The sequence below is a fragment of the Macrotis lagotis genome, chromosome X (genome assembly GCF_037893015.1).
Source record: "Macrotis lagotis isolate mMagLag1 chromosome X, bilby.v1.9.chrom.fasta, whole genome shotgun sequence".
Taxonomy (NCBI): domain Eukaryota; kingdom Metazoa; phylum Chordata; class Mammalia; order Peramelemorphia; family Peramelidae; genus Macrotis; species Macrotis lagotis.
This window is the reverse complement of record NC_133666.1, coordinates 146371135-146398448: the sequence shown is the minus strand read 5'-3', so window position 1 is coordinate 146398448 and position 27314 is coordinate 146371135. Positions and strand designations below refer to the sequence as shown.

General features: G+C 37.4%; 1 protein-coding gene across 2 annotated transcripts in view; it reads left to right on the top strand.

Moving 5' to 3' along the window:
• The window catches only part of PCSK5 (proprotein convertase subtilisin/kexin type 5), a 594760-nt gene that overhangs the window by 548016 nt on the left and 19430 nt on the right, over window positions 1-27314 (top strand). For both annotated transcript variants that reach the window (XM_074206682.1, XM_074206681.1), the window contains 6 exons: window positions 2645-2728; window positions 5346-5541; window positions 21931-22148; window positions 22942-23175; window positions 25600-25830; window positions 27021-27213. In XM_074206682.1, coding sequence (XP_074062783.1) covers window positions 2645-2728; window positions 5346-5541; window positions 21931-22148; window positions 22942-23175; window positions 25600-25830; window positions 27021-27213 — 1156 coding nt within the window. The remainder of the gene's footprint in view (window positions 1-2644; window positions 2729-5345; window positions 5542-21930; window positions 22149-22941; window positions 23176-25599; window positions 25831-27020; window positions 27214-27314) is intronic.

Here is a 27314-nt window from a genome sequence, read left to right as displayed (position 1 = left end):
AGTGTTTTAATTACAGTAATAGCCTATTTTCACGATTCCTAATATCAAACTACCCCAAAATTCTGGCCACACCACTAACTGACCTCATGCTACTTCAAATAACCAGTGAATCAACTACTGCTGCCATTATTTTGGTTTAGATGAGAAGGTTAATACCAAAGGGAAAATGTTGAACTTTGACTTTAGAGGTGGTTCTTTCAGTGTCTCCATCATAACCACTGAATATCTTTGCTGTCAAGTCCATAGTTGAAGATACTCACTTAGATGGAGAAGATTTCAAATGAATGAAATATATTTATTAAATGCCTAATGATATGCTAAAAAAATAACTAAGCTAGGTATTAGAGAATACAAGACAAACATAAGGAAGTCCCTGCTCAAGGACATTTTATTGAATGGGAAAGACAACACATACAGAGTGATGATACCAAGAGGAAGGAGCTATGGGCCACCACCTCAAATACAATAAATATAATCAGTGAGAACAAGGGAACCATTCTCCACTTCTGTACTTCTTGTGGACTTGTGAAACATACCTTTACTTCCAAAACTCATTCTAATACCTAAATTTTATTCCCTATATGAATACAGCCATTTCTGAAATACTATATACTATAGAAAAAGCTCTAAGAGATTACAAGATGGCTAAATCCTAGATCCATGGCATCATTTTGTGTATGACTCCATTCTTATTCCCAAGAAACTCTTTCAGGACTTCATTAATGAGAACATTTGGAGGGATGTCTTGGGGACCCAACAATGAAAAGCTCATCTAAATGCACTAGTCAGTGCATATAAATAAATATTTTAGTACCTATTATGGACCAGATACAGAGCTAAAAGCTGAGGATATAAAGAAAGGCAAGGGGGCAGCTAGGTAGCAAAGTGGATAGAGGACTGGCCCTGGAGTCAGGAGGACCTGAGTTCAAATTTGGCTTCAGAGACTTAATACTTGCTTAGTGTGACCCAGGGCAAGTCACTTAACCCCATTGCCTTGCAAAAATCCCCTCCCCCCAAAAAAGGCAAGAAAGACCCTCACCTCAAGAAATTTATCATCCAATGGGGGGAGATCACATGCCAATAGCTATGTACAAACAAGCTACATACAGTATAAAAAGGAAATAATCCACAGAAGGAAGGCACTAATATTAAGAGAGATCAGGAAAGGCTCCCTGTGAAATATGGGATTTTTGTCTGAATCTTGAAGGAAGCCAGGGAAGCCAGGGGCAGAGATGAGGAGGTAGATCATTCCAGGAATAGGTGGCAGTCAGAGAACATTCCCAGAGCTGAGAGATAGAGGGTCTTGTTTGAGGAACAGCAAGAATACCAGTGTAACTGTAGAGCTGATCTATAGGGAGCAAGGGTTAAGGGGACTGGAAGGGGGGGAGCCAAGTTATGAAGGGCATAAGACTTTCTATTTGATCCTAGAAGTGATAGGGAGCCTTGGAGTTTATTGAATAGGAGAAAGTCATGGTAGTACCTGAAGAAGATCAAGTTGACAGATTTTGGTTTATGGACTAAAGTGGGGAGAGTTCATCATAATTAAAGGACCAAAATTTGGAGCAAAGATTGGGTCCAGGGAAAGTTTGAAAAAATCACATCTGAGGTACCTTGTAAGTTTTGGGGCTTTACAGATACCTGTGAGAGAGAATGGAATAGAGGAGAGTAACAACAACAGCAGCAACAATAACTACCGTTTATAGAGTTGTTTAATAGCCACTTTATATACATTATCTCATTTGATCCTCACAACATCTCTGTGAGATAGGTCCTATTACTATATCCCCATTTTAGAGATGAGAAAACTGAGACTTCAAGAAATCAAGCAACTTCTCTTGGGTTCCACAGCCAGCTATTTAAGGCAAAATTTGAACACAGAACCATTCTGACTCATTGTTCACTACCTAACTGCCTTAGATTGAAAGAAAGCCTGGATTCATATATATCCTACTTTTGGCATCTATTGTTTCTGAGACCCTGAGCAAGTCTGGTCAACGCTCAATCATAAGCAACTGTCCAAGAGTATAAGTTGCAAAGAAGGTAGCAATTTGCATTGGTAAAGGGTGTTATCTGAAGTTTATCTATTTCATTGAAATCTTTGTTCAATACAATGACAATCATCATTCCACAGGGTCAAGAGAGGTGATCAATTCAATACAAAAAATATTATATGTATATATATATTATATATATATCTTATATATAATATATGTATTTCTTTATTATATCAATACATGTTTAAGATATATATATATATTATATATATATATATATATATATATATATGATATAACCCATGTGAGAATTTGTTTTCCTTGATTGGACATATCTGTTATAAATGTTTTGGGTTTGGAGGAAATGAAATTTTAAAATTTTGGATTGAGAGAAAATAAATGTTTCCTAATTTAAAAACTAAATTGAAGAAAATAGCAAATTTAGTCCCTATTTCCATTCCAACTCTGAATATTAGAATATGAATGCAGGGAGAGAAGTGAGTACTGTCCTTTCTCTGTATCACAAACAAAAACAAATGTGATTATTTTTCTGGAAAATTAAATATTTGCTTTAAATTGGCATAATGAAAAAAATATCTCATTCTGCATGTAAGCTATTTAATTTACTTCCCCCCTTTCTCCTCTTACAGGTAACTGGAGAAAACATCAACTTTGTGATCCTTCTTGTAAAACCTGTAATGAATCAGCCACTGGGTGTACTTCTTGTCATAAAGGTTGGTGATGCTGTTCGAAAGAACTTGACAGCAGAGGGCAGCTCCTACATTTGCATTCTTTTGGGAGGTCAAAATCATGAATGGCCAAAATTCAGACACCTTCATTTTGGGCTGTAAAATGTTTATTTAGATTTTGGTTTTGTTATTGTTGAACAAATAGCCCTACAAACCAAAAATCATATGATCTTAAGGATTTTAAATCATAAAAGGGGACCCCAGAAAGTATTTACTTCAACCCTTTAAGTCTTAGAGGTTAAATGACATCCAGTGTTTCTAGCAGAGTCAGAAATCAAACCCAGATCTTTCAATTCCAAATCTAGACTGAGAGAACTCTTCCCACTCCACAAGGCTATTTTCCTAAGCAGGTGCCTCTGAAATAATCCATTTTCCTTAATATTCATCTAAATGATTCTATGAGTGACTCAGTGATCTGCTGAGCAGTCAAATTCATAGTTAGGAAATGAATTCTAGCCTGTGCTACAACTGGTATGACCTTGGAAAAGTCATTCCATGTCTTTAGTCTATTTATTCTTCTGTAAAATTAAAGATTAATAGTTTGTTCCTCTGGGAAAAGCTTGTTTCTCACAGTACTTCTGTTATCTGAGTGAAAATAAAAATGCCTGGTCATACTTCTCTCCCTTTGTCTATTTTGCCATCTCTTATAGTCTAATATGTTTGCGTATGTTTGCACATTGCACAGAAACTAGTTCTCCCTTCTCTCCTCATTCCCATGGAGAGTGCCAAAGAGGAAAACCTCTACCCTCTCTTTCTTAACCCCCTTTGCAAGGGGTTGTTAGAACTGTATGAATTCATTTATGATTCCAGGCATTGGAAAGGTGCAATGAGTTTAGGGAATGGGATAGTGTCATATACTGATAGTAGATGTTGAGAAATGAGAGGCATTAAGGAACAAGCAGTTATTGAGTATCTACTATGTATTATTGAATACCATATGTGTCTGTGTATGTGTGTGTGTGTGAATGTATGCATATAAAACTCTTTTGTCTCTCACCACAAACCTGGAAGGTATATACTCTTATCCCTATTGTACAGATAAGGAAACTGAGGCAGACAGAAGTTAAGGGACTTGCTCAGAGTCTCAGAGCTAATAAGTGTGTGAGGTAGGATTTGAACTCGGGTCTTCTTGATACCAGGCCCAATACACTTTCCAACTTTATCTACTGTGATGGTATATAATGAAGCATGGCTAAAGCTGGCCTAGATACAGTGGGCCATGAGAAGCACTATCCAATCAAGTTTAGTGGGATTTCAGAGTTTAAAGGGTTAAGTCTTTAAGCTTAACCCTTGGCCTCTGGTTTGGAAAATATACCTTCATCAGGGCAGTTGGCAAGGGGCTACCTAGGGTGTTAAATAAACAAACCTTGTAATGTGAACTCAACTCTTGCCATGGTCGTTCTTGGAATACTTTGCCATGGCTTGATAAATCATGCACGTAAGCAATGGTGAAGCACCTTTCTGGTCTAGCTTATGAGAAGTGTTCTTTTGGTAAAAGTCAATAAGGAAATTAATCTGATGTCTAAGAACAGAACTACCCTCAAGCAAGATTATGAAATATGAAGTTTGTCTTTGCGTCGCTGGGCCTCCTCCACCCTTTTTGTATTTTCTTTCTACTCCTACAATTCAATTATTACTGTGAAATAACTGGATGGGTCAGATAAGTTATTTCTCCAAGATCAGACCAGTTCTTGGCATCCAGTTAGAACTCTTCTGGATACAAGCTTCCAGTAGTTTTCGCCAATTGGACAGAAATGAACATCCTTATTAGATATTTTGGTGTATCTTAGGTAGTACTGTCCCAGATACTATGAGAATTGACAGAACTTTGAAAGATATGGTTCTGGTTCCTATATTCTTTGTATAGATAAATATATCATTTAGACTAATAAGCTTTCTTTACCATTTGGAAGTCTCTAGGGAAACCTCAAAATAATGTTTTAAATGAACAAAATAAAACACAGAGGATGACAAAGAAAATCAAAATACATTTTTCAAAAAAAAAAAGCTTTAAGTTCTTGGACCCTAGGTTAAGAACTCCTGGTTTACAGAAGGGATTGGAATTCAGGGAAGTCTGGAAGGATTTGCATGAACTGATGCTGAGCAAGATGAGCAGAACCAGAAAAACATTGTACACCTTAATAGCAACATAGGGGTGATGATCAACCCTGATGGACTTGCTCATCCCTTCAGTGCAACAACCAGGGACAATTTTGAACTATCTGCAATGGAGAATACCATCTGTATGCAGAGAAAGAATCATGGTCTTTGAACAAAGACCAAAGACTATTACTGTCAAATTAGAAAAAAAAGCGTTATTATGTAATTTTACTATCTCATACTTTATTTTTCTTTCTTAAGGTTATGATTTCTCTGTCATCACATTGAACTGAGATCAATTTATAACATGGAACCAATGTAAACACTAACAGAATGCCTTCTGTGGGGGTGGAGGAGGGAAGCAAAAATGGGGGGGGGATTGTAAAACTCAAAATAAATAAAATTTTCCTTTAAAAAAAATAAGAACTCCTAGTTTAGAGAGAGAGAAACCTGACTAATTTGATTCAAATGTTCTTACATTTTCCCTTTGGTGTGTTTCCAGGAGCCTATCTTTTCTCTCAGTCCTGCATCCCTTCCTGTCCCCAAGGAACTTGGCCCTCAGAAAAGAGTGGCAAATGTGAGAAATGCACAGATGACTGTGAGGATTGCTCGATGATGAACAATTGCTTAAGGTGTCTGTCTCAGCCAGACCACCCACTCTACCTGCACCATGGCAGGTGCTATACACAGTGCCCTGAGTAAGTCTGTCTCTCTCCATCCCTGCTTCTTCTCTATCTCCCACCCCTCCTCTTCCCCTCTTTTTCTCCCCCCCCTCTATGTCCTATCCCTCTTTCTTCCTACTTTTTCTCTCTCCCCTTCTCTCTCCCTCTTTGTCTCTCTGTCTCTTTGCCTCTCTCCGTCTCTGTCTTCTCTGTCTCTGTTTCTTTGTCTCTCTGTCTCTGTTTCTGTCTGTCTGTCTGTCTCTCTGACTGTCTCTCTCTGTCTGTCTCTCTCTCTGTCTCTGTCTCTCTCTCTGTCTCTGTCTCTGCCTCTCTCTGTCTCTCTTCGCTCTCTCTGCCTCTGTCTGTCTCTCTCTCTGTCTCTCTCTCTCATTAACTGCTTGTACCTGTGTCTGTGTATTTATCTGTCTCTGTCTTGTAAGTAAATCTTCTCTGTCTTCCCACATCCCTCTTTTAAAATTCACTTAAGGTTCTTCCTGAAAAATGTTTTCTTCCACACTTTTGTCTCCCTGGGAAAGGCCACCCACATCATCACTGCTAGACACACTGTGGTCCTTCAGAAATGCAAGTACATCATAGAGTCATAGACAGTGTGCCATTGTATTTCTCAAAATCTTGGGTTCTTTCCACTTTGAACTAAAGTTTCATTCAAACATTTTCAGTCTTTTTTTTTCTCCATTGCCAACCAGAGTTATTCAGTTGTCAGGCAAGCGTGGCCCTTGGGCTAGTGCTTTATAAACCCTAGACCACAATAACAATGTGAGTTATTATTATTATCATGGAAACATTAGAACCCCTGGGGCAGTTCAATATGGTGAGTAGAAGTGATGATAATAGTTGGAGGGGCAAGAATTTGATTTGGACTTTTTTTTTTACCAGCTTTGCAATTCCATCCTTGAAGGGAGATCTCAGAGAGGGGTTCCCTGTGCAAATGTATGTTGACAACTGTTCTCCAATGGACATTTTGAGGGAGTTACCTAGAGTGGAGGTGTCAAACATATACCTGTTATAGCTCAGTGGGTACCAACTAGATTAAAATGTAATTGATAAATATTTCATAAAATAAATAAAAAATACTATCATCTCATATAGATAATGCTAATATGTGATTTTCTAAATCAATATGCAGGCCACAGGGGTCCTTATGTACAATTCAGTGGTCTCTATTTCTTTTTAAGTTTAATACCTCTGAGAAGTTAAATGACTTATCCAAGGTCATGCAACACATTAACTATATATATACATACATATGCAGATATATATATAGACATACATAACATATATATGCATATACATAGATACATATATATATATATATATATATATATATATATATATCAGGCAAGATTTAAAGGTTAGTTTTCCTCTATTGTGGATTGGTACTTGTGTGATTTATACTCTTAGAGAGAATTTTTGAACATCAAAAAGTTAAGCAACAGAATATGTCTCCTTGACTCCTATGTCCTTATCATTATCAATAACTCACACTTGCACATCACTTTAACATTTTTTCTAACTTCCTTCCTCACCTAAGATAGGTTGGTATGTGTATTATCATCTCTAATTTCCAAGGGGAAGCTGAAGCTTTGAGAGATATAGTGAATTGTCCATAGTCACATAGCTAGTATCTGTTATTTAGCAGGATTCTGACCCAATTTTCCTGGATTCACATGCAGCACTTATCCCACTAAACTAAGCAAATATAGTTCATTCTAGTGCCAGAAAAAGTAGACACTTTTAAGTTATCAAATGTTCCTTCATTTGCAAATTAAACTCATAGGGAGGCATTAGTTTTGCCTTTTATCTCTTTCAATGATACCCCTTCATCCTTTAACTTCATCACTGTACCCAGTTTATGACTTGGAAAACCTGCTTCCTGTTAAAAAGATTTCTTCTTTGGAATAAGATCCTGTTATTTTGACTCTGACCCTAACACATCCCTGGCACAATCATGATTACTCCTGGAGGTAAAGCCAAGTGGTCTGAGAGTCTTAAGGCCCTACATGAAAAGTTGTGGCAGTATTGAGCAGCTATTTGACTTCAGACTCTCTTAAGAATTTAGAGGCATTTCTGAAGTTCAAATTAGCTCCCCCTTATGAACAGACCCTCAGGCTTTCTTGAAGCCTCCCTTTGGTCAACATTGCAACCCTTTCTTCAATTTGTGTAATTCAACCTGTGTAATTCAATCCTAGAATTGTTGCAGTAGTAGAGACAGGATTCCCACTTCTCTCCTATCTTTATTTCTAGGAAACAAATACAAAAAATTCATCTTTCAATTTTAAAAAATGTAAAAGGAAATAGGTTGTTGTTGTTCAACTCTCTCTGGCCCCATTTTGGGGTTTTCTTAGCTAACATACTGAAATAATTTTGTATTTCCTTCTTCAGTTCACCTTTTAGAGGAGAAACAGGGTGACTTACAGCTATTAAATGTCTAACTCCTGATTTTAATTCATGAAGATGAATCATCCTGATTCAAACCCAGGACCCTATCCCATGTATTACCCAGATGCCCCAAGGAAATAGATAATAGTTTTTAAAAGGTGCAATCTGGGATTGGAAAGGAGATTAAAAATGTCATTCTTTGAGAAAATCTGTGTAGGAGACTAGTTAGCCCTTATCTTTCTCAGCATCTTCCTTCTTTCATTGGCTAATCATGTATTTCTAGTCCTGGGAGTCATACCCCACCCCCCTTCCTGTTTGGATTAGATGCTAGACCAAGATTTCAGGCTCCAGATGCAAAGAACATTGGATATTCAGATAGATAGCAGAAACTGCTAAGATTCTTAGCACCTCTGAGAACTTTTCTTCTAGCTTGACCTCTTGGAATGAATCTTTTGGTATAGAATGTAATTTCGTTATTTGGCCCCAAGCATTTTTCCCTGAGCTTCAGATTTCACACTGATGCTGAACTCAATTGATTCTTCCTATAAGTCTTAGAGAAACTATCTCTTGAATGTTCCATTTCAATCCAGAGCTATTTCTTTCTTCCTCATTTAAAAAAAAAGGATTTGTATGGATAACTTATGTTTTTATGTCACCTAAGTTTCCTTTGGTATCTTTCCTTCTCCCCATTCCAGTCATCCCTCATAATAATTTTTTTTAAAAGGAATAAGTGAAAAATTTTACCTAAATCAATCAAAACATCAGAAATATGAGTTTTTATGTAATGTTCCACAGAAGAGGATCCCTCACCTCCACAAAGAAGTGGGGGGGGGGGGAGATGTCTTTGGGGTCAAGTTTATAAATTAAAAATGTTTACATCATTTGTTTTGGATTGTTTATGGGGCTGTTTATTAGTGGACATGGTGTTTCCTTGACTCTGGTTACTTCACTTTGAATCACTTCACATAAGTCTTGTCTTCTTTCCCTGTATTGCTCGTGTTCTTTGTGTCTCACAGCACAGTAATGTTCCATTATATTCATGTCCCTAATTTGGTTAGTTAATTCCCCATTGATGGACACCTACTTTATTTCCAATCCTTAGATACCACAAAATGTGTTCCTATAACTGTCTGATCTTATTTTTAAGTGAAGGGACTGATCCCTCATTTTTCAAATAAGCAGTCAGGAAACTGAGACTTAAAAACAGAATGGAATCATATAACTACAGTTAGAGAAACCTTAGAGACCATCTTGTCCAGTCAATAATACAACAAGAATTCTTTTTATGATATCATTGGCAAATGATCTTCTACCTTTCCTTGCTCATTAATCACCAGTAAGAGGAAATCTGCCCAATTTTGAAAGGAGACTGTTCAACTCTCAGCACTTAAATCTAAAGTCCCCAGACCTTGCCATCTACCACACTAAAGAACCCTTAGGATTTCAGAGTCTGTCTAAATACCCTGCAGTAAAATTTTCTTATGTGTCCTTTGAGTAGGAGATACTTAAGAACAGGAACTGCCTCACTTTTTCTATTTGTATCTCTAGCAATTAACATAATATAATATTTTAGAAAGGACTTATTTTTTTTCCAGTCATTAATCTAGGTTGATTCTTCTAAGTGTCATCTTTGTTCAGGAACTCCATCAGCCCTCTAATAGTAATTTTTTAAAAGCCATAATCAGATTGCCTTCTCTTCCTGTTACCAAACTCTCAAATAAATCTTCCATTGTTGCTGTTAAGCTTTTAGTTTTCAATTAGTTCAAGAACAGATTAAACTAGGGGAGGTTGGGTGGCAAAGTAGTTAGAGCACAGGCCCTGGAATCAGGAAGAACTGAGTTCATATCCCACCTCAGACACTTAATAATTACTTAGATGTGTGACCTTGGACAAATCACTTAACCCCATTACTTTGCAAAAATAATAATAATAATTAATAATAATAAAAATAGATTTAACAGTCAAAATATACTTTGAGTTCATTGAATAAATAAATTCAAAACTTCAGCCCTCATTTCCCAAGTTCTCCTTGATGACTCATGATGATGTGAGTTTCCCAGAATGTTCCAGATTCTTGTTAATTTAAACTTTTTTCCTTAGAAAAGAAAATCAGTAATAATACAGATGATTCTACAGACAACATAAGACAGATAATTTCCTTCAAAGTTCAAATGAATGTGTTTTCTTGATGCTGTCTTCCATTCAATTCATCATGGTTCTCATTGTTGGTCCAAATAGAAGCTCTACTCCTTTTAATGATATTTTTTCAGGTGATGCTACTTATGTCAATCGAGTCAGTCAATTAATGACCATTCATCAAGTGACTAAGTGCTAGGCACTATGCTTCCATTTTTAGGTGAAGGGACTAGTCTCTCATTTTCTGAATGGGACAGGGGAACAGAACGGAATCTAAAATTGCAGTAACTCAGAGACCATCTTGTCCAACCCATATTTCAACCAAGGAACCTCTCCTTGATATCAAATATGATATGGCAAATGATCTATTACTCTTTGCTTGATAATCACCAGTGAGAAGAAATCTGCCCAACTCCCAAAGGATAGTGTTCCACTATCAAGACTTAAGGCATTCTTTACTTCAATACTTCAATCTGAATCTCTACAACTTCCCATTACTCTTAACTCTGCTCTCTGCAACCAAGCAGAACTAGTCATACCAAATAGTTAAAAACAGTTATCATGTCCTCCTTCAATTTTCTTTTTCCTAAGCCAACATCCCCATTTCCTTCAACTGATCCTTCTATGACACCATCTCCCACCCAATCACTTTCTTCTGAATATTCTTCAGCTTATTTAAAATTATTCCTGAAAAATGAAATCTAATATGGAGATCTAACATTCTACCTGTGATCTAATGGGGTCAAACTATCACTTCTCTCCTTTTCTTTACTCTATAGGAGATGGGAGTTCTGTGTCTGTAATCTGAGTTCAAATCTTGCCTCAAATACTTACTAGCTATATGGCTCAGGGAAAGTCACTTAACCTCTGTCTACCATGGTTTCCTCAACTATAAAATGGGATTAATATGAGTACCTATCTACTAATATTGTTGTATAAATCAAATGAGATATTATTTATAAAACATTTAGCATAGTAGCTGGATATGTAGTACACACAATAAATCTTTGCTTCATTCCTTCCTTTTAATCCAGAGGGTAGCATTGTATTCTTTTTTTGCTTCTATGTAATATTTACAGTCAAAATCATAGAATGTTAGAACTAGAAAGTATCTTAGAAATTTTGTGATTTAACTTCCTCATTTTACAAAGGACCATAGGAAAAAGCAGAGAAAGTACTGATTAAACTGAATAACTTTTCACTGAGAACGTACTATATGTTTATTCCTATGGGAGCTACTAGAGGGAAAACCATTAAATTTGATCCTCATTCTCAAAGTTCACAGTTTAGTTGTAGGAAAATAAGACTTAAGCAAGAGAGTCAACTAGGTTGTAAAACTAAAATATCAAAACTGAATTACTAATTAATTTATGAAATTTAAAAATGCAGCATGTAGGTCTAGTTCTTTGGATATTCTTCAGGAAAGATCACCATGGCAGCAGAAAGTGAGGCTTTAATAAAGCCCAGAGGGTGAAGAGGGAAATGGTGGAGAAAATACAGAAACACATATAGAAAAGGGGAATGAAGCAATAGAGAGTCAGTTAAAGTGAGAATGGGGATAGGGTAGTGAAGAAAGAGAATGAGAAGAAGAAAAGTCACAAGGAAGTAATTCATATAACTATGGACCCAGATGAAGATGGAACAATGCTAGGGGTTGGGGAGGGCATGATTTTGAGGTAGATGATTAGATGACCTATTTAAAACAAAGTTTTCAATGTTGCAAAATTGGTTTGAGATTAGGAAAATAAGTGGGGACCAAATCCTAATATCTTTTCTCCTAGTTAATTGTAAGACTTTTTCCACTCAAAAAGGGGGAAATGACTCTCAAAATAGATTATTGACTATTATTTTCCTCATCCATTTCCTTTTGGAAAAAAAAAGTAAATTCCTTAGACTCAAGTAGAAGGCAGAGAATTTAGATTGGATCAGTGTGATGTTTGTAGAATGCTTCTTTTACCCTAAAGCCATTATGAACAATACTCTCCTGACCTTGCTTTCAGGGTGGTTCCTTCCTCAGCTTGAGTAGGTGATGCTTTATCTTTAAATTAGCTGTGATCACAAATAGGGTTTTGGCAAGGAATACACACTATTCACTGCAGTTTCTTCCAAAATCTGCCAAATCTCTCATTCCAGCTCTCTTCCTGAGATCTATGACTTGTCTGGACTATGTTTTCCTTCATCTTAGACTGTGGCCCCAGCCTCCCCTTTTCCAACTCCACCCCATTTAAAGTTGTTCTGACCTCACTGCTCAGGAACTATTCACCTGATGTTGAGGTGAAGGCCACCTTTTAAAACCAATCTCATTAAATGGGTCCTTAGAGTAATAATCCTCACAGGTTTGCATGAAGTCAGTCTATTTAAAAAGGCAGTCTGGACCTTGAGAATTCAAATTGACTTTTGGAAAACCTTCAACAAATTGGCTGTAACTGACCCCCAAAATAGGTCACACAGCCAATCTGAAATTAAATAAAATGTCTCCTGGTCTCTTCACAGGACTAGAATAAAGACTTTAATACCTTAATATAAAAACTAGAAATAGTAAATATTTAAGGGGTAGCTAGGTATTACAGTAGATAGAGTACCAGGCTTGGAGTCAAGAAGACTTGAAGCAAGTCACTTCACCCTGTTTCCCTCAGTTTCCTCATCTATATAATAAACTGAAGAAGGAAAGGATAAATCACTCCAGTATCTTTACGAAGAAAACCCCAAATGGAGTCACAAAAAAGTCAGACACCAATAAAATGACTCAACAACAATAACAATGGGCGATTAGTAGAATGCAGGTTACTTGAGAGTTCAGACTGATTTCATTTTGTCTTTTTGACTCAATAATAACAACAAAATACTTGGGAGATTGTCTTCTTTTATTTAAGTATTTATTTATTATGTTTAGAAAGTGTATTAGGGTACTTGGTGGCATAGTGGATAGAACACTGGCCTTGGAGTCAGGAGGAAGGGAGTTTGAATCCAGTCTCAGACATTTGACACTTACTACCTGTGTGACCTTGTGTAAGTCACTTATCCCTGATTGTCATGCATCCAGGATCATTTCTAGTAGTCCTGATTCCTATCTGGCCACTGGTCCTAGATGACTTTGGAGAAAAAAGTGAGGCTGGTGACTTAGCACAGCACCTCCTCATTCAAATTCAGTTCATGCGCTTGTCATGACATCACCTCCCCTGATGACACAGTTTAAAGATAAACAAATCCATATCATTTCAAAATTATCACTATCATTTGATGCTCTGCTAGTCTTACTGCAGACATCTGGAGCTTATCTGAGATTTATGTATCACAAGATCAAAAGGCCCAGACATAGATGACTTCACCTAATTTAGCACATATTAGCAGAATGTGATTTTTGGTGAATAATTGTTACAGTTTGCAAATTATGCTCCATTGATCTTTCAGGCAGATTGTGGTTGACTTTCAGGTTCCCCTTTGCAACCTTATCTCCTATTATTGTTACTTTTAACTAGCTACTTATAAACTGAAAAAGGAAACAAGATACAGTTTTAACCCCAAAACATATCTGGGACATAATCAGCAGAGAAAAATAGCAAAGAGAAGGGACTGTGTGTGACTTGTCTCCCTATCAGGTCCTGCCTTTGATTTCTTCAGCCTTCTTGGTAACTTTTATGAATGCCTTCCTGTTCACTTTTATCAAGATGGAATTTGCCTGTTACTTAGCCTAGAGAACCTTAATCTAATCATTACCTCCTTTTCCTGCCTTGCTTTCCCTTTGTCCCTTTGATTCTCTAGATATACATAGGGAGGGAATAAGGATTAGATGGAAAGGGGGAGGAAGGTGAAAAGGGATTAGGAGACAAAGATGACAAGAGGAATAGTGTCCAGAATAAGGAAAGAGATAATTCTACTGACATGGTCAGACCATATCTTGAGTATCTTCTTCAGCTCTGAGCATCATACATTAGGAAACACATTGATTGGAGGAGATCCAAAGGTGGGCAATAATGCTGAGTATTTAATATTTAATTACATATTTATTTATTATTATTGATTGATTAGGATCATGAATGTCCTTGAGATCATTGAAGGAGGTGGTTGACTTGAATAAGAGAAGACTTGGATGGGGAGGTAGGAAGAGGTAAAATATTGTTTAGTTACATCCAACTCTTCAAGACTCCATTTGGGGTGGAGTGGAGAAGCCATTTCCTTTTCCAATTTATTTTACAGATGAGGAATCCAAGGCAAGCAGGATGAAATGACTTGCTTAAAGTCAAATAGCTAGTGAAAGTGTCTGTGTTCTCATTTGAACTAAGGTCTTCATGACTCCAGGTCCAATGCTCTATGGCTGCACTGCCTCCCTACCCCAAGAGATAAAATAGCTATCTTCACCTAATGGAATTGTTGTTGGTAGAGGAGAAATAAGACTAATTCTGTCTGGTCCCAAAGGACCAAAATTTAAGTTACAGAGAAAGAAAGATTTTATCTTGATATTAGAAAACATTTCCTAACAACTAGAAAGAATCTCAGAAAATGGCAGTGCCTCCTCACTTGAATACTTTAAGTAAAGGCTGGATGAAGACTTTTAGGGATTGTTATCTATGGGACTCTTGAGCAAGTATAGTCAAAATGACTTCTTTGGTCCTTTCTAACTTAGAATTTCTTTATTTTTGTATTTCCTTCATTCTATTACCAATTATAGGATTGTGGATTTAGAGCTGGAAGGGATTGTAAAAGCCATAAATTTCAAGCCCCTCATTTTTACTATTGAGGAAAATGAGGCTGAGAGGTTATATGACTTACCCAAGAACTAGTGAGTATCTGGAGCAAGATTTTAACTTGTATGTCACTAATTCTGAGCCTAGTTCTCTATCTACTATACCACCTACCTTTCCCAGCATCCTTCCTAGATCAAGACTAAAGTCAAAACAGTCTTGGAGAGTAATTAGACACCCAAGTAATGAATGCCAATGGCCTTCAGAAAACCTAATTGTACTTTTCCAGAGCAATGTGAAGGAGGACAAAATAGTTTAATGACCTTGCAAACTGTAGGATGGGTTGGGAATAGAAGCCCTTGGGTGGTTTATATGTTAGCTCTATCCCTTACTACATTTAACCCATCTTTCCACCAGAGAATTTTTTTTTCTCCCCTAAATCATGGCAGCCTTGGTTTGGGTCACTGAGTAAAGGTACTCCCAAAACAGGGTTTTCATCTACAAGCTTGAAGCAGAGTAAGAATTTAAAGCTATGCTTAAAACATAGCTCCCAATGTTGCAAAATTGGTTTGAAATTAGGAAAATAGGCAAGGACCAAATCCTAATATCTTTTCCCCTAGTTAATTGGGAGAATTTTTCCCCCAAAAGGGGAAAATAGCTCTATAAGTAGATTATTGACTATTATTTTTCCTCATTCATTTCCCTTTGGAAAAAAAAAAGTAAATTCCTTAGACTCAAGTAGAAAATAGAAAGAGAATTTAGATTGGATCAGTGTGATGTAGAATGCTTCTTTTAGCCTAATGCCATTATGAACAATACTCTCCTGACCTTGCTTTCTGGGTGGTTCCTTCCTCAGCTTGAGTAGGTGATGCTTTATCTTTGAATTAGCTGTGATCACAAATAGGGTTTTGGCAAGAACACATACTATTCACTGCAGTTTCTTCCAAAATCTGCCAAATCTCTCATTCCAGCTCTCTTCCTGAGATCTATGACTTGCCTGAACTATGTTTTCCTTCATCTTAGACTGTGGCCCCAGCCTCCCCTTTTCCAACTCCACCCTGTTCTTCCAGCATTTAAGGCTGTTCTGACCTCACTGCTCAGGAACTATTCACCTGATATTGAGGTGAAGGCCACCTTTCAAAACCAATCTCATTAAATGGGTCCTTAGAGTAATAATCCTCACAGGTTTGCATGAAGTCAGTCTATTAAAAAAGGCAGTCTGGACCTTGAGAATTCAAATTGACTTTTGGAAAACCTTCAATAAATTAACTATAACTGACCCCCAAAATAGGTCACACAGCCAATCTGAAATTAAATAAAATGGTTCTGGTTTCTTCATAGGACTAGAATAAAGACTATATTACCTTAATAGAAAAACTAGAAATAGTAAATATTTGAGGGGTACCTAGGTGTAGCAGTAGAGTGCCAGGGCTGGAATCATGAAGACCTGAATTCAAAATTCAGCTTCAGATACTAACTAGCTTTGTGAACCTGAGCAAGTCACTTCACCCTGTTTCCCTTAGCTTCTTCAACTATATAATGAACTGAAGAAGGAAATGATAAACCACTCCAGTATATTTACCAAGAAAACTCCAAATGGAGTCACAAAAAAATTAAACACCAATAAAATGACTCAACAACAATAACAATGGGTGATTAGTAGAATGTAGGTTACTTGAGAGTACAGGCTGATTTCATTTTGTCTTTTTGACTCAATAACAACAAAATACTTGGGAGATGGTCTTCTTTTATTTATGTATTTATGTATTTATTTATTTATTTATTATTTTTTTAAAAATGTATTAGGGCAGCTAGGTGGCATAGTGGATAGAACACTGGCCTTGGACTCAGGAGGAGGGGAATTTGAATCCAGCCTCAGACACTTGACACTTACTATTTGTGTGACTTTGGGCAAGCCACTTACTCCTGATCGTCTCACATCTAGAGCCATCTCCAGTCTTCCTGATTCATATTTGGCCACTGGACCTAGATGACTTTGGAGGAGAAAGTGAGGCTGGTGACTTAGCACAGCACCCCTCACTCAAATTCAGTTCATGTGCTTGTCATGGCAACACCTTCTGGATGTCATGGTCCTCCTCAAGAATGAAGGACAAACAGGGGTGGCTAGGTGGCACCGGCCCTGGAGTCAGGAGTACCTGGGTTCAAATCTGGTTTCAGACACTTAATAATTACCTAGCTGTGTGGCCTTGGGCAAGCCACTTAACCCCGTTTGCCTTGCAAAAACCTTAAAAAAAAAAGAATGAAGAACAAACATCAAAAAAAAGGGATTCTAAATTTCATAAACAGAAACCAAGCATTTCCACAGATATTATAGAATACAGAAGAACTGTCCATGAAACTATGAATCACTATTACATGAAGCTTGCATGTTTTTTAAAATTTTTAATTTCATTAAAAATATAAATAAATTGAATGTGCAACTTTCAAAACTGTCTTACTTGTCTGTTTCCTTCTGGTTGGTCTTGCTTTTTCTTCATATTTCCTTATTTTCTTTCTCCCAAGTTTCTCCTGCATATTTGCCCCAACCAGCTTTTGATTGTCTCAAAGCTAAATGTAGAAATCATTCTTAGCTAGAGAGCCCTATGAAAACTGGCACCATCGATGAGGTTTGCTGTCCTATGCTTTAAATTTTAATGTGAAATTCAGTTAGAGAATGCAAACTTGGTTCCACAGTTTAGTGATGTTTTGTTCATCTAGTTTCACCTAAAAGCATTTCTTTCTGAACTGTAATGAGGAATATTTTCACCAAAATAAAACTCAGTTGATGGAAGGAGTAGCGGTGCAGAGGACATGAATGGAACTGGACTGGTAAAGGGGGCTGCTTGACCCCAGAGAGTCTTTTCCTTATTTATGCCTGAATAGGATTGGGGAAAATGGACCATGGAAAGATGACCATGGTGGCAAGACCCTAGGAATGGCGACCCATAAATAAGCATGGCATGTATCAGCAGAGGGCCTCAAAGTAAGACTTGTGGACAGCATTGGACTTTGGACTTTCCTCCTGGGGAGGAAGTATTGTCAAAAAAAATCTTGGCTAGTGCTTCACAGGAAAGAATAAGGCAAATGTGAAAGGGGAAAAAGGAGTTTATTGGAGCACTCAAGTCAAAAAAGTGGTATATGCAAGCAGAACAATTTCAACACTCTTCTTCCCCTCAAACCATCCCCATCCTAGCTACTTTTCTAGACAAGTTTTGTAATAAGAACAAGACAATCTTATAGGTGTGTTTGCTATTCAGTCATTTCAGAGTCTTCATGATCTCTTTGGGGGTTTTCTTGACAAAGACACTGGAATGGTTTGCCATCTCCTTCTCCAGATCATTTAACAGACAAAGAAACTGAGGGAATAAGGATTAAATGACTTGCTCAGTATCATACAACTTATAGGTGTCTAAGGCCAGATTTCAAGTTAATTATTCCTCACTCCTGGCCTAGTCCTCTGTCCATTGCAGTACCTAGTTGTCTCTGATAGAAGCTCATTTCTTTTTTTATGTTAAATTATTTTATTTTTTTCCAATTACAGGAAAAGATAGTTTCCAACATTCATCTTTTTGTAAGTTTTTGAGTTCCACATTTTTATTTCTCCCTCCCTAAGAAAGAATAATCTGATGAAGGCTAAACATATCAGGTGTGCATATCTAAAAGGGGATAGACTAGAGCTGCCTCAGCCCCTCCTTTCTTTGATCATCAAGCAGTCATCCTTTCCTATGGGCTGCCTAGTCCAAAGAGAAACTTTTAAACTAGGTTTAAAATGGAGTCACCAAACTGACAGCATAATAGCTATATTTCCCAAGTATATCCTCTAGATCTATTTGGCCCAAAGCAGTTATAGTTCCTTTCTATTGGAAAGGTATTTTTCAATCTGTTCACAACTTCTGTTTATTTATGCATCTGACTCTAACTTTTCTCCCTAATCTCCTTTCTTCTTCCTTACTTTCTAATTAATGTATATCACTTTCTATCCTATTATCCCTTCATAGCCTCTACAAGTGTGGGAAATTCTGAAAGAACTTTGCTATTTTGGATACAGAACTACATCTGAAGTCAGTTTCAGAAAAGTACATGAATAAAAAAATAGTAAGAATGTCTTTTATCCCATTGTGTTATAATAAAATTTAAGCTTTCTGAAGATAGGAGCTATTTAAATTTTTATTTTGCATCCCAAGTGCCTTTGAAATAGAAAACATTCAATAAATGTTTATAGAATTGAATAGTTTCAGAAATGCAAATTGAAGCAGATTGTTTCCTAGTTCCCCCATTCCAAACTCCCTTATCCTCCTTCCATATGTAACCAAGTTACAGTGACAACCAAGCACATGAGGCAGCTAGGTGACTAGGTGAGGTAGTAGATAGAGCACCAGCCCTGGAGTCAGGAGGGCTTGAGTTCAAATCCTACCTCAGACACAATAATTACCTAGCTGTGTGGCCTTGGGCAAGCCACTTAATTTCATTTGCCTTGCAAAAACCTTAAAAAAAAAAAAAGGAACCAAGCACACCACCACCTCTTTCCTCCCTATTCCTCTGGGAGCTCCAGTCTCACTGGAATCCCCAAATCAAATTGTGATGACTATTCGGTAGAATTATATATTCAACTGAATGTGAACCTCTGCCTTGGTACCCAATAAATATATTCTATTTGTTATTCCAAATACACTGTTTGCTGTTGTTTATTTTCAGTCATGTCCAGTTCTTCATAACCACATTTGGGATTTTCTAGGCAAAGATACTGGAGTGGTTTTGCCATTTCTTTCTCCAGCTCATTTTATAGAAGAAATTGAGACAAATAGGGTAATTAAGTGTCTTGCACAGGCTCACACAACTAATAAGTATCTGAGACTAGATTAACACTCAAGAAGGTGAGTCTACCTCATTCCAGATCTGGTACTCTGTCTGTTGTGTCATCTTACTGCCCCCCCAAGAACTAAGGATACAGTTGGTAAAAAAAAAAAATTGTCCTCCTTTAGGAGCTTATAACCTTATGGGGGGAATGGTGGAGAAGAGAAACAATATACAAATGGAGGCAGAAAAGGAAGAATTTTCCTTCTATAAAGGAAAGCATTGGAAGGAATTTGCCAAACCCTCCAATAAAAAGGAAAAAAAGAATGAGGAAGAAGGTATCCATTAAGGTTTAAATTTGCAACATAGCTGAGATTAGAGGTAAGGAACTTAAACCTGGGAGTAATTTGCTTCTTAGAATTGAAACTAGGTAGAACCAAAGGTGCAGATTAGAGAGCTGTATCACACAATTTCTCTGAGCCTATTTCCTCATACGTGAAATGAGGGAATTAGATTAGATGAGCTCTAAATTTCCTCTAATTCTGAATCTATACAGATCAGATGAAAAAAGGGAAATAATTCTTTTAGATTCTAGCAAATATTTACTGTAATTTTAATTTTTAGTCTTTTTTCTGTTTTTAGTGCTAATTACCATAGTTATTACCATAGCTCCACTATGTTCCAACTTTATTGTGTCATTATGGAGGGAAGGTAACCTGAGTTCTGAAAGCATCTGCCCTCTGAATGTGAGTTCCACTGAATTCTTCCAAGCAAGAAAAATTTCATGGGTGGCCCCAGGGAAAGCCTACTCATTTGGAAAAGTTCATGGCAAGATGGATCTGCACGTGATGATGGATTGTTCTGGTCACAATAAATCATTACTGTGGATACAGTAATCTACTAAAGCAGAGCAGGATCTAGGGCTGTCCCAGATAGACAACTGAAGTTTAGAGACCTCTAACAACCTTTACAGTACAAATTAGCATTTGGTTGGCAAGAATAAATAGTGAAGGAGTAGCTAAGGGCTGCACTGGACAGAGCAGGGCCCTGGAATCAGGAGACCTAGTTTAAATCCAGCCTCAGACATTTGACATTTGCTAACTATGTGTTCTTGGGCAAATCACTTGCCCCATTGCCCCACACAAATAGAAAAAAAAAAATAAATAGTGAAAATGGGAAGCTATCTGCATGTCATGATGGATGGGGAGCAGGCCCAGGAGTCAGGAAAACCTAGGTTCAAAACCTTTCTCTGATGTTTACTTAATGTATGACCTTAAGCAAATAGATGATTTTGTCCTTCATTTTCAAAGATCATGACATCAGGGAGGACTCCTCCAGAGTCAGTGACCAGATATGAATCGGGATGACTGGAGATGGCCCTGGATGCAAGGTGATCAGTGTTAAGTGACTTGCTTAAAGTCACAAAGCTAGCAAGTGTCGGAGGCTAGATTCAAACTGCCATCCTCTTGACCCCAAGGCCAGTAGTCTATCCACCAGGAACTTCTGAGTGCCCCCAGTAGAGTCTATACAAGTCACCAAGAATGATGGATCTGTGTTGGTAAAGGGATTTTCCTAGACCAAAATAATGGGGGGAGGAAAGTTTGAAAGTTGGCATATGAATCAAGTGCTAATTAAGTATTTAATATAATTTTAAAGTAAATTTAAACTCTATAGAAGTCTGTTGACTTGTCAGAGTGAAACAGAATTGGTTATTCTCAAAGACTCAGGACAAATTAAATAAGTTATGTAACATATAACAATGTACAGTACTAATTGGAAGCAAAATAAGTTACAAGTTTACAGGGATATATACCATTTTTTAAGAAATTGTAAACGTGTGTTTCTTTTATTTTAGGTTTTTGCAAGGCAAATGGGGTTAAGTGGCTTACCCAAGGCCACACAGCTAGGTAATGGGGTTAAGTGGCTTGCCCAAGGCCACACAGCTAGGTAATTATTAAGTGTCTGAGACCAGATTTGAACCCAGGTACCCCTGACTCCAGGGCCGGTGCTTTATCCACTGCGCCACCTAGCCGCCCCTAAACATGTGTTTCTTAAGGAAATTCTACATTCCTTTGTTTTGGAAGAATGACAATCTGTGAAGAGTGAAAAGGAAAAACCTAACAGTAGTACTGAAATGTGAAGTTTGGTAGCTTTGACTAATGAGTGCTCTTCTCTGAGCTTTGGCCTCACTAGCCCCACTTAATCTATAGTATTCCTGTGCACATTTAATGTCATCTACCTAAGATGCAACAATTCCCAGCTACTGCTCTCCATCAAATTATAGAAAGGTTGTCATTTGCATATCCTGGCAAAAAATTTGCATCTTTTGGATTATTAAAATATCTCTACTACCAGATGGCACAAAGTATGGCTAACATCCCCAAACTCATCACTTATTTTCTTCCCTTTGTAGGGCATTTTATGCAGAAAATGGCACTTGCAGAGCCTGTGACTTAGCTTGTAAAACATGTGAAGGAAATGCCACCATCTGCCTCTCATGTGAAAAGGACCTGGTCTTGGTCCAAGGTCTGTGCCAGAAATCCTGCCCCAAGCAGCACATTGCTGTGGATGGAATGTGCAAACATTGTCCAGAGATGTGTCAAGAGTGTATACATGAGAAAACATGTAAAGGTATGTTGGAGAGATGGAAGGAAAAATTGACACTTTGAGGAACAACCAATTCATGTATCCAGAAAGAGCTGGGCATATCCCAGTTGGGTTTCCCAATAATGAATGAAAAGATTTCATTTCTATGTATATTAGCCAGCTGAAGAAATCTACTGAGTTTAGAGTATGCTGTACTATATACATACATACACACACACACACACACACACACACACATATATATATATATATGTATATATATATACATATATATATATATACATATATATATATATATATATATATATATATATATACAGAGAGAGAGGGAGAGAGAGAGAGAGAGAGAGAGAGAGAGAGAGAGAGAGAGAGAGAGAGAGAATATATACTATATTATAGAGCTTATTTTATCAACCTGGCTCTCAATCCAAGGCAAAAAGTGGATGGTGTCTACAACAAACAAACAGAACATATCCAGGCTCTGAGGGGTTTGATACCTAGTATTAGATTCCTAAAACAGTTTGTTCCTTCCCTAATATGGAATTAAACAGACTTTTGTTGATTCTGTCTGGAAGATTTTCACCTATCAAGTAAACATTTTATTTAGGTTCCTAAAGCATACAGTTAAATTCAATTTAAGAAGTGTGTATTAAATGATAACATTATGCTAGGGACTGAGACCATACACAGGAGTAAAAATATAGACTTGACCTTTTGGAACTCATGCTTTATTAGGGAGAAAGAACATGTCTCTGGAAAGTTTATATATTCCCTAATTCCTAAGGTAGATAACCTGTTCCTCTCTTTTCTGATTTAGAATGCATGACCCCTTTCCTCTTGCATGATGAAATGTGCATTCGGGACTGTCCCTCTGGTTTCTATGAAGATTTCGACAAGTGTTCCCCTTGCAGTGAGAACTGTAAGGAATGCAATGGTCCCGATGATCAGGACTGTACAATTTGCCCTGATTCCTTGGTCCTCTTTAATGGATGGTGTCTTGATGCATGTCCAGATGGGACTTATTATGAGAAAGCTTCCAAAGGCTGTAAAGGTAAAGATTATGGGATACTATGGCAGATGATGTATTGAGGGCGAGAAGAGTAGAAAAACAAGTCTTAACTTTTTAACAAACTTCTTAACTATAAGTTTTAGATAGGTCTAAATGAGCTTTAGGGAGGAAATTTTCACATCCATGAAAGATAAGTCCTCAGAATATTAAATTTGACCAGTCCTAGGTATCATTATGGAAGTGATCAAGTTTATTTTCAGTGTCATCAGTCATCCTTTTTCAGCTTTTTTCCCAGGATGCCTCCTAAATCTACTAGTCTTTCCCTTCTTTTTAATGGCATAGGATACAGAGTGCTGGGCCCCAGGATTAGGAAGATCTAGGTTCAAATTCAACATACATTAGCTGTGTTCTTGAGCAAGTCACTTAATCTCTGTTTGCCTCAGTTTCCTCAACTGTAAGAATAAGGAACATTACAGTACTGATTTTCCAGGTTGTTGTGAAGATAATATGAGAGAATAGCATAGTGCCTGGAACATTCTAGACACTATTTAAAATGTTTATGCCTTTCCTCCAGTAAAAAGGACAATGAATTTAGAGTCTCAAGATCTAAATTCAAATTCCAGTCCTACACTATCTATGTGACCTTGGGCAAGAAACAATCTCTCTCTGGCTTTAATTTTCTCACATGAAAAATGAAGGGCATTGGATTAGATGACTTTCAAGTCTATATTTATAATCCTATGATCTCTCCTATTTTCAGGTAAGGGTCTGATATCAGTCATTTATGTATCAGAGTGAATTTAATTCTATATATTACCTCTTGGACTATTGCATTTTAAATCTAATCTCTAATTATGGAATACATTTGTATGCCCTGGTTTAGGAATCTCAGATATTCTGCAATACAGAAAGGAATTTGGAAAGATGGAGAAATAGGAGTGTGCTTTTAGGTGGGGATCCTTATGTTGCTGTTCTCCCTACAAAAAACTTCTGGTTCTACAACAACCAAGCAGAGCTTCATGACCCTAAAAAATTAGTTAGACATCTCTGGCTTTACCCCACTCTCCACATTTCCACTCATAATCTTATCTTAATCTATCTGTGAGAAGGATACTACAGAAGTTTCAAATAGAACTCTACTAAAGGACCCCTCCAAAGTCTTAACAAAATATAAAAGAGACACTGAGTGTTAAGCAAAGTTCCCATTATTCCAATTTTGTTGGCAGAAGAAGAAATGGGTTCTTTGCTACTTCCTTACCCTGTTTTATGACAAAAAAAATGAATTTGGAGTCAAAAGACCTATTCCTTACAAACGATGTGACATCCAGCAAAATGGTTTCACTTTTTTTGGCCTCAGTTTCCTCATCTGTAAAATGAGAGAAATTAGGCAAATTGACCACTGGGACCCTTTGCATCTTTAGAGCTATGATTTTATAATTCCTAAGAATTATAGAATTTGAATTGGAAGAGACCTAAGGAATCATCTAATCCAATCCTCTTGTTTTATCATAGGAAACTGAGGTCTTGAGAAGCAATAACTACTATAAAAGAGATGACTGCCAAACTCTGATTTGTCCTACTAGCCTAGAAAGTCTGAGAGAACAGAAGCAGGAATTATTTCCATTAGAGTTAATTAGTCTTCCTGTCTCTGGTCTAGTATTCTATCCACTGCACCACCAATCTGCCCAAAACTTCCCTTTGCCATGGTAAAATAATTTTGTTTGGAATCATAATGCTTAGCCTTGACACTATGGTACTTTGCTATTGATCAAATTGGTAATCATAATAGATGACATATAGGTGGTGCTTCAAGATTTACAAAGTACAAATGATCACAATAACCCTGTAAGGTAAATTATATAGGCAGTATTATGCCTATTTTAGAGATGAGAAAAGTGATGCTCTGAGCTATGACCAAAGTCACCCAGGTAGTTAGTGGTAGAGCCAAGATATAAATGACCCAGCTCCCTTGAGTTAAGGGTCAGACTTCTTTCCATTTCACCAAAACTGACTGGAGAAAGGTCATATTTCTGAGACTCTTATCCTGGGATAAGGAAAGTAACAGCAAAGTCACTTCCCCCTTCCCCTTTGGTCCCAGGGGTCTTATACTCTACTCAGAGCCTTAGAATTCAAGCCAGAAATGTCCCAGTCTAAATTGGAAAACTGGTTTCACCCTCTTGCAGTATCTTTTTAGGGAATATGGTGGTAGTATGGATGAAAAGATCATAGATTTAGAGCAATGAGACCTTTGAGATCATCTAGTTCAATCCCCCATTTTAAAGGTGAGAAGACTGAGGTCAAGAGAAGTTAAATGAGTTACAAAGGACAAGATAGTGAGAAAGACAGAATTTGAATCAAGGGCCTCTGACACTAAAGTCAATGATCTTCCCAATGTACTAGATAATAATTTCTTTAGATACTACCATAAACAATGAAGTCCAAAGTTTACCTTCTATCCTGCTGCAGGTTGCCATGAGACCTGTAAGACTTGCTCCTCTTCTTGGATGTGTGCTTCCTGTAAAGAAGGCATGGTAAGGACATGGTTGGGGTCCTGTGTGACCCAACAGGAGTGCAGCCTTTCTGAGTACAAAGATGAGAAGACTCAGACCTGTAAACCTTGTCATCTGAAATGCTTTCACTGCACAGGACCTGCTGAAGATGAGTGCCTCAGTTGTCTCAATGATGGCCTTCTTCTCAGTGAGTATCTGTCTCTTCTCTGAGGCAGAGCAAATGGATCTGACTATCTGAGACAGAAACCAAATCTGGTGTGGTTAGCCCTGAGTGATACCACCAAAGCTAAGTAGTATGTGGGGATGTCATAAGCAAATCTAATATATAGGAAAGGGAGAAAGAGAGGAGGGAGTGTAGGAAGGAAGGAAAGAAGGAAGGAAGAAAGGAAGGAAGGAAGGAAGGCAGGCAGGCAGAAGTAATCATAATATCAAATTCACCTAATGGTATGTAACTCAGGCACTATACAGTGCAATAGAGACCAATGTTGTTTCTGCTTCAGACTAATATTTGAACTGTTGATCATATTTATGAATACTCAAGTACTTCCAGCCAAGCTTGGAGAGAAATGTGGTATCTAAAAATTATATAATTAAACTTATAAAAATAAGGAAAAAAAAGAAGAAAATCTTTACATTCTTCCACACCACATTCTATCATATGTGGTGAAATAGAAATGTTCCTGCCTTCATATAGACTAAGGAGATCTTGCAGTAGAATCTTTCAAGGGTTGAAAAACTGCTCATATTCTATTTTTCCCATTGTCTATGGTGGGGGGGATGAGGGGAAGACAGAATTTTCCATGCCAGGATCTTTGACCAAGAGAGAATTTAAAAAGGCATAAATTTAGAGCTAGAAGAGACTATAGAGATCATTCAGTCCAATCCACTCTTTTTATAGATGAGAAAACTAAGACCCAGAAAGGTCAAATAATTTTGGATGACTCTGAATCCAACTGCAGTGATCTATCCACTTCATCTTGGAAAATGCCACCAAGTTTTGCCATACACATGTCCTTATTTTTGTCTTAAGAGCTTTTACTTATGAAATCCTCTCATCTTGAAAATTTGCTCATCTTTCCTCTCAAATCCTAGCCATTCCACAAGGACTACCATAAGTCCAAAGTGGTTCATGGACCCTTCCTTGTCCACTGCCCCCTACACAGACCTTCATCTCAGAATTCTGACTTCACTTTAAAGAATTTCATTCTTTAATATAAATTTGTTATCATACAAAAAAATATCAGTACACATCAGCAATAAGGGAACATGTTTCCTATGTTTGAGAGGAGAAGACTCCAAGGGTTTGAGGAAGTAGGCACTTCATAGATGTCAATGAATGCTGAGAATGATACTAATTCTTTTTCCCCCCCTTTTCAGATACAACTTGTGTAGAAAAGTGCCCTGATGACTATTACACAGATACAGAGAATCACCAATGTTTCCCCTGCCATAGCTCTTGCAAGACATGTGATGGGAAGCATAGCAACCAGTGTCAATCCTGCCACCCAGGCTGGTTCAGGATGGTTCAGGCTGATTCAGGAAACAAGTGTCTGCTAAAATGTGAGGAAGGGTAAGAATGTCTTACAAACTCAAGTTTGGCTATCTGGCTTCTGACTTCCTCTTCAGGTGTATTTGATATGAAGAGTGCCTTTTAAACTCTTGACCCTTGAA